We start from the raw sequence: 7894 nt of genomic DNA, 5'->3' as shown, positions 1-7894 counted from the left end.
CCCCGTGCCCCCTGTAGTGGAAGCTCACGGAGTCTTAACCACTGGACCACCAGGGAAGTCCCAACTTTTCTTTTAATGCATAGATTTTATAGAATATTTCTAAAGGATGTTTGTGATTTTATTATTCATAGAAGCAATGAAAAATGCTATTTGTTTTTTTTTTTAAACCAAAATTGTCCAATATGGGAACTGGACTGATTTTTTCCTCTACAATGAAACATATAAGACAGTTTTTAGATTTGAGACCCTGGAATTACAGGGAGATTATTGTACATTCCAGAAAGGGGGCATGAACTACAAATTGTTCCAAACTATTGAAATAATGACCACAGGAAGTGAGCGTACTTTAAAGCTCTATATGGTGTTACATTTCAGAAATGAGCTGGCCTGGAAAATGAAACCAGCTCCTCTTCTCACTGCTGAGTTTTTCTGAATTTTCTACAAGCTGCTTGGAATTTTGCTAACAATTCACAGCTGATAAAATAAAAGGGTAGTGGAACTGAGTGTCTGTGGTGAAGACCCTAGAGGCACCCAGCAGGAGAGAAATGTCACTGTCTGCCCCTCACACTTCTGTAACCAAAAACTGTACAGTTAAAATTTCTTCTTTTTGTTCAAATAAATGGGAATCAACTGAGGAACTACAGAAAGGATTATCAGGGTAACCTGAACTTAGACAGCCCCAGAACTTTCTTGGAGAGTTTCATTTCTTCTTGTGACTTTTGTTTATTCATTCAAAGAATATTCATCGGCTATGCACTGTGCACCAGGCCTGATGCTGGGCACTGATGGTCTGAGGACATGCTTTCCACCCATGAAGAGCTCCAAGAGCAGGAGGGGACAGTTAGACCTGGAAACAGACACTTTGAACCCAGTGTGCTAAGGGCTGTACAGAGGCCAGTGCAGGGGGCTGAGTGAGCACAATCTTCAAAATAGGATGCACATAAGTGGGAGCTGGCAAGTTTCTAGTGGAGGGTATTGCGTGGAGGAGAAATTTTCTGAGAAATGCTGTACTTCAGTATAGCTAGTTCTTAGGAGTGACAGGAAGAAATGTGTGAGAAAAGACTGGAGAGGGAGGCAAGGGTTAGACCATCAAAGCCTTGAATGCCAGGCTAAGAGACTGAAACCTTATCCTGAGGGCAAATGGGATTACCATGCAGTTTCTGCAAGGGAGTGACATGCCCAGATTTTTTATTTAGAGCTATCACTCTAACTTTATAGAGTATGAACTGGAAGAAGCAAGGCAGGGAGATTATGAGGAGGCTGTTGCAGCCTGATTAAAGATAATGAAAGACTCTGGTGATCTGATCTTTGGGTCAGCTTTCAGTGAAACTTTTTCAGGCTTGGAGCTAATCATACGGATTGGACAAAGTGAGAAGTAAAGAGGCCACATGTTCAAAGCAGGTGCATAGAAGTTTGGGGCAGGCCAAATATCACCTCCTCAAGGAAGCCTTTACTCAGCTGCATTGTGGGCAGAGATCATTACTGTTTTGGGGGCTCATATAGCACTTTGTCAGTTTCTCTATTATAGCATACTTCTATAAATACAGGCATATAATTGGTCTCCTTCTCTATGGACTCTGGACTCAATGTTAGGCACTCTGTCATATTCATTTTTGTATCCCCAGTGTTTGGAAGCATCAATAAACATTCGCTAAGTGAATGAAGGGGTGGGAAGCTGTGTGGTGTAGTGGGAAAGGCATCAGGACCTGGGGCTCTAATGCTGGCTGTGCTACTGAGTGGCTGTGTGACTTTGAACAAGTCTCTTCACTGCTCTGGGTCTCAATTTCCTCATCTGTAAAAGGAGAATAAAACACAAACTTCCTCAGGGTTATGGAGATGAAATGAGGTAGCAGAGCTCACCAGCTGCCCTGTTTGTGCCCTGCCCTCGTGAAACAGCCTGGACTATTGTTCCTATCATTTGGATCTCATTTGCTCTCTCTCTCTCCCGGTGAGAGCTGAGTTGAAAGCTGTTGCCTTGATGGAGGGGAAGTTTGCATAACATACCATCCAGGTGGCCCTTGTGTTGCTAAAAGGGCAGACACCAAAAAGAGGGGAACAAGTTAGGCTAGAGAGAGAGAGACCTGCTTTTTTGGTGATCTCCAAAGCTGAAGGAGGACCCAAAGTGGGGAGATCTATACCATGTGCTGAAGGGTCTGAGGAAGCCCTCAAACAGAGCCCTATAAGCCCAGGAATTTAGCAGCATCTGGAGAAATGCCACTCCTATGAAAACTGCTCATTCATCTAATGTCATAATTTCTCAGTGCCTTGGGCTGATAGGATTAACCCTACCATGGTTTTCCAAGTTTCAAGAAAGATGTAGAGGAGAAATAAAAAATTACAAATGCCAAATAAAAGGGGTATCATTCTAAAAAAAATGGAAAACCAAGATGTTAGACACTGGTATCTCAAGAGATGACTATCCATCCCCAGGGGAGATGTCTTTCTAGAAGATCTACTAGCATTGTTTTTTTTTACATTGTAAAGGCAAACTTTTCCATAAAAACTTGATATACCCCCAACTTATAAGGCATGTGGCTGGGGAGGTCCTAAAATCTGCAACTGATAATTTGTAGAGTCTTCTTGGAATCCCATTTATTAAATGAGTTTATTTTGCTGCACGGACTTGGCCTTATCACAAGACAAGTGGCGAAGGGAAGATAATGAGAAAGGAAAAAAAGAGGGGGATTGAGGCCACTGATCCTCCCCAAAGCCTAAAGCCAGTTCTGTGTTAAAGCCAGTGACCTTAAAAAAATAATAAAAGTATGTTTCCATTTTGCAAGGCTTTAAAAAAAATATCATGTGCTCAGATGGCACCTTTAATCACGAAGAACTTTTGGCTGAGTTCCAGGCTGATTCTGCTGGCACAGAGAGGTCTGAGATCATACCCTATATTCAGTGCACAGAAGAAATATTTCACCCACCTCTGAAATAAAGAGGGGAAAACGAAGCATATTTGAACTGTTTCATAGCAAGACAAGAGCAGGGTGAAAAGTGAAGGACACTCTGTTTGGAGTTACAGAAAGGTACTATTAATTCTAAGTACTTAAGTGGCATTTTTTTCATTCTCAGAGTGTTTCACAATAAACTAAGTAGCTTGCATAAATCTGAAGGTAATCTCCAATTTCACAGATATATAAATGAAGGCAGATTTTGTGATTTACCTAAGACTACTTTAAATTTTAAAAAGGCAGGAGGCAAAGGGGAAAAAACAACTCCCAAAGTAGCAGGTTGTGACCCAGGAGTTTGAGCTCTTACAGCTGAATTTACTCCACACCCAGGCCAAATATAATTCTCCAGGATGGAAATGATCCAGGGCACCAGAGCTAACATTGTCTACCTTTGCCAAAGAGCCTGAGGCGGTTTGGTGACAAGTAGTCAGAAACTCACTTCTATTTCTCAACTGAAAGAAAGTAAAGCCAACATCATATAACAGGCACTTCCCACCATGGCAGGGCATTGGTTCAAGTCCATCTGAAGGAAGTGTGCTTCCCCTTGATTCATCGTTGCCTCTTGCATCACTGTTATTCTTTGGAGGCCTCCTTTATTTGTTGGACAGCTGGGTCATATGATTTTAGGTGGCAAGGTTGAATCACACAGCTTTACTCAATGTATCAGTTCTGAGCACACATTATATACTGTGCTGTTTCTTCACTACATTTCCCAAAGCCTTAGCTGTGGGGAAGGCCTGGGTGATTGCTCTGTGCATTGGAGATTGAATCCCCACCACTAAATCATGAGAAGTGGTCCAGGCAAAAGCTGTTATGGAAATCTGAAAGCTATTATCTTTTCCACACTTCCTCTCTTCACCTTCATTTTGTTTGGGAATGCACAGGGACACCCGTGAACAAAAATAAACCAACTTGCCCTTGACTGATTGTTCTGCTTTTTGAGTTATCAGATGTGAGTACTTCTGGCTCCCAGATACAGTGAAGTAAAGAGCCTGCTGGGAAACCAGCCACAAATTAGGGTTGATCTTCCAGTATCTTCTACCTGGAGGAATGGTTCAGGACATTCAAATTAATGTGACCTGTCCCAGGTTGATTTGGCTCCAGAATCACATTTGGATTTCAGAAACGTAAGCAAGCAAGCATATGAGAATCCTGATATGTTTTCTCAGCTCAACCCTGTCCATTCATTCTTCTTGGCTCTTTTTAACCCATGACTTTATACCCAGTCCATACACATTTTGACTGTTCCCAGGAACTGTTTCAACTCAGAGCACCTTTAAAGAAGGCAGAACCACTTTAGGAGGTTGAGGATGAAACGTGGCAACTTTTCCACAGGCATGTCAATACAGCAGAGCCACTCATGGTAGGAGGTTTTGCTAGGGCTTTAATCAGGTTGTCAACCCAAACACAATGGGCTTCGTTACTCCTGTGTGAAGAGGAAAGAGCAGTTTTTGGCCTCCCCAGACTGTATTGCAGGGTATGCAGAATGGCAATTCCAGGCACAAGCTTCACGAGACACAAATCTGCTTTTGGCTATTCCGTGTCCCCCCAGCAAGTTAATTAGCAGTTTCTGAAATGCGTGGAAATATTCAGCATTTTAAGAATGGGTGTAGGGATTGGGTGTATGTGGAAAGGCATCTGTCGGGGAAACAGAATAGAGCCCTTTTGGCGAGGGATTCCAACACCTGTGATTTATCTCAAAAATCACACACGCGCTGTAATTGCAAGGCATTTTTTTCCGGCTTGAGCATTAGAGCTGAGGGGCCTGCTGTGGCGTTCCACCATTTATTTCAGGTGTGGGCAGTTCCCTCTGGGTTCAAAAATCCTGGGGTGGAAAGCTCAGGGTAACCGCGAAATACCTGCTTAAGAAGTGCCTCACTGCTCAAGGGGAGAAGTCGCGGCTGGGCTCAGGTAAAGGCCGCGGACGGCTGCACGGGGCCCATGGGCACATCCTCTCACTTAGCAGCACGGTCCTGCAAGTGGGTTTGTGGACCTTTGCTATATTTGACAACTTATCATGGGGGGTGGGGCGGGCTGTCTCAGCTCGGAGAAGAGGTCCGTGGGGAGGGACTCTAACCGAGGGCCTCCTAAGGACCAGAAGAGCGCGCGTCCCGCCAAGTGACAGCACGCGCCCTCTCTGTCCGCTCCCCTCCCCCGCGGCCAGTCTCCGGGCAGAGGTGTCTCGCGCCAGGCCGTCCTCCCCCTCTCCGACTCGTCCGGGCGGACCGAGCCTCAGCGGGAGCCCCGCCTGTCTCCGGGCAGCTTGAGCCCCTGAGCGCTCGCCGAGCCTGTCAGTAACCGCCGTTTGCGCTTTCTTTCTTTCTTTCTTCTTTTTTTTTTTTCCTCCTCTTTTCTTTCCCCCTTCTGCCTTTGTCCCGCTTAGTAACTGGGCTGCGACCAATCGCCGCCTCACCGGCCGGCGCCGGCTGGCTCCTGATTGGCTCGCTTGGGGCGCGCAGCCGTCTCCCGCTCCTCAGCTGGAGCAAGGCAGACAAAAGACGCAGGCTCCGGGCTCCGGCAACCAGGCTCAGCCAATCACCAGCCACTTCATCCTCTCATTTCCACCCCCCCCAACCTCCCCTCTCGCTTCTCCCTCCCCGCGCGGCTCGCGTGCTCCCGGCACTGACTCCTGGCGAGCGGCCAGCGCCCGGGCCCTACCATTCTGATTGAGGCTGGGGGGAGAGAGGTTGGAGGGTTAAGGAGCCGAGGCCTAGGGAGCGGTGGGGAGAGTTGATAGCCGAGGCGGAGGACAGCTTCCTAACCAGTCTCTCAGGCACCTGATAAAAGCCCCAACACTTCGAGGCGGAATAGAATGGAAGGGGCAGTGGCGATGCTGGCCATCCCCCCTGCTCGGCGCGGTTAGGTGGCGCCTCAGCGGGAGAGTGTGGGGGCGGGGGAGGGTGTCCCCCCTCCGCGCCGTTAAAATGAAACTCTAGTGGCTTGAGTCAGGGCAGAGCGTGAGGGGAGCCGGCGCTGGCGAGCTTGCTTGCAGCCGGGCGGGAGCGCACTGCCAAGCAGAGCTAACTGGACTCTCGGACGGGCCCCCATCCCCAGGCTGCAGCAGCTTCGGTTCCGAGCCCGACCGGAACGGAGCCCGAGTCCTGGCCCCTGAGGGGATTTCTCCCCGCAGACCAGTGGGACCCCGAAACTTGAACGCAATACCCAACCTCCTTTTTATGCCTTCCTTTGTCACTTACCCACCTTTCTCCCAGCGCGTTCTTTTAACCCCCTCTCTGTTCTCCCTCTCTCGAAGGACACAAAAGTGGCTTCCGCGGAAAGATTTGAAGGCGGTGGGAGCTTTTCTCTTTGGAGAACGACTGTGTAGGAGGGATTTTGGGGAAGCCGCTTTTTAACACTTCTGCCCTCCGCCCCCCAAGCCTTTCTATACCCCTTCGAGGAGAAAAGCCCGTAGATTAAACGTTCGGGGGGCATTTTGCTGGCTGCCAGAGCAGGAGAGGGGAGGAGGACCCCGTCCTTGTCCTGGTAGTTGGCTGGACTTGTACCGGCCGTTGGAAACCCCGAAGTACATTTCCGAGTGGGACTTTTACAGATATATATTTTTAGATTTTTAAATAGCAGATAAAAAATATATATGCTTTCTATATATTTCCTGACGACCTGCCCCTGACAGCGCGATGTACAATACGGTGTGGAGTATGGACCGCGATGACGCAGACTGGAGGGAGGTGATGATGCCCTATTCGACAGAACTGATATTTTATATTGAAATGGATCCTCCAGGTACTTGGGAGAAAAAAAAGAGAATCTTGTGATGGGTCTGATTTGTGTTTAACAAAACCTTGGTGATGTTTTCAGGGCAGAAGTATTCTTGGGTGAACTAGGTTCGGGATGAGGGGCAGATTTGCAGTTAGAGCTGCAGTAAAACTGCTTCTGGTTTACACGTTTAAAGTTTTCAGTTAGGACCCCGATCCTATTGTCCTGTGAGAGTGGGGGTGGGGGCTGGGGTGGGGGATGGGAGGAGAGACCCATTTCTTTTACTTCTTTGCCTTTGCTTGTTGTTCGGTTTTTTGTCGTACCCTTCACCACCGCCCCCCCTTTTTTTCTTTTTCAATTAAAGATTCTTCTACCTGCAAAGGATGCTTTATATCCCAGTGTTGAAGTCAGTCTTTCCCTTTGGGGAAATTATTTAAAGCTTGTCATTTCGTACTTTTGTCTTGTTTGGTTCGCTGTGTTTTACGTTCGTTAACTTCTGAAACTGGGTTACCTATGTGATGATTCGTTTTAAGACCCCCTTTTTCTCCCACGGAAACTGAATGCCGGTTAGTGATTTTCAGGGATTGGGCGTTTTTATTCAGTCAAGGCCTTAGTCTGAGGTTTTTCTTTTCAGAATATAGTCACTCAGATCTACGTGCCCTATTTTATTACTCTTTAATTTATGGTGATTTAACTTCATTTATGGGATAAGATTTAACATAACTTCAATTCTTAGCGTAAAAAAAAGGAGAAGCCTTTTTTTGTGTGAATATATGTGATATGTACATATATGAGATAGGTTTGAGTATACATAATGTAAAGTATACATATACTGTATTTTTACTTTAGAGCTTTGTCTGAGATCCTTACAGACATTTTGTGTATCTGGTAGGAAAGGAAAAGGAAGGAAAAATGGAAAAGTTGGGTAATTTTTTTTTCTTTAAAGTCTACCCCATTTTATGATTATTAGCTGTCAGATTTTCAAACCCTGTTTGCAGTTATATACAGTGCTTTATGTAATGATTTTTGAATAAGTAGAGGGCCTTTGTGACTATTTTTGTTGAGGATGAATTTGTTATGTCTTTAAAAAATGTGTTATAGCTAAGCCTACAGAATAAATTGTGTGTCATTGGGGAATCTCAGTTATCATAAGACTATGTGTTTTTGGAAGCCTTTGAAAGGATTTGAGCCCATGAAAGTGTAATGAAGTATAACTGTCTTATAGCATGTAT

The 7894-nt window shown here is 45.9% G+C and overlaps 1 protein-coding gene across 3 annotated transcripts in view; it reads left to right on the top strand.

Moving 5' to 3' along the window:
- Window positions 1-6583: 6583 nt before the first annotated feature.
- LOC307048756 (phosphatidylinositol 3-kinase regulatory subunit gamma) overlaps window positions 6584-7894 on the top strand; it is a gene marked incomplete at its 5' end in the record, with an annotated part of 80278 nt that continues 78967 nt past the window's right edge. For all 3 annotated transcript variants that reach the window (XM_079697955.1, XM_079697954.1, XM_079697953.1), the window contains one exon: window positions 6584-6689. In XM_079697955.1, the coding sequence (XP_079554081.1) occupies window positions 6584-6689 (106 nt within the window). The remainder of the gene's footprint in view (window positions 6690-7894) is intronic.

Source organism: Hyperoodon ampullatus, assembly GCF_949752795.1.
Source record: "Hyperoodon ampullatus genome assembly, chromosome: 2".
Classification (NCBI taxonomy): Eukaryota; Metazoa; Chordata; class Mammalia; order Artiodactyla; family Ziphiidae; genus Hyperoodon; species Hyperoodon ampullatus.
Note: the sequence above shows the minus strand (reverse complement) of the source record. Positions and strands in the feature narration are given on the sequence as shown.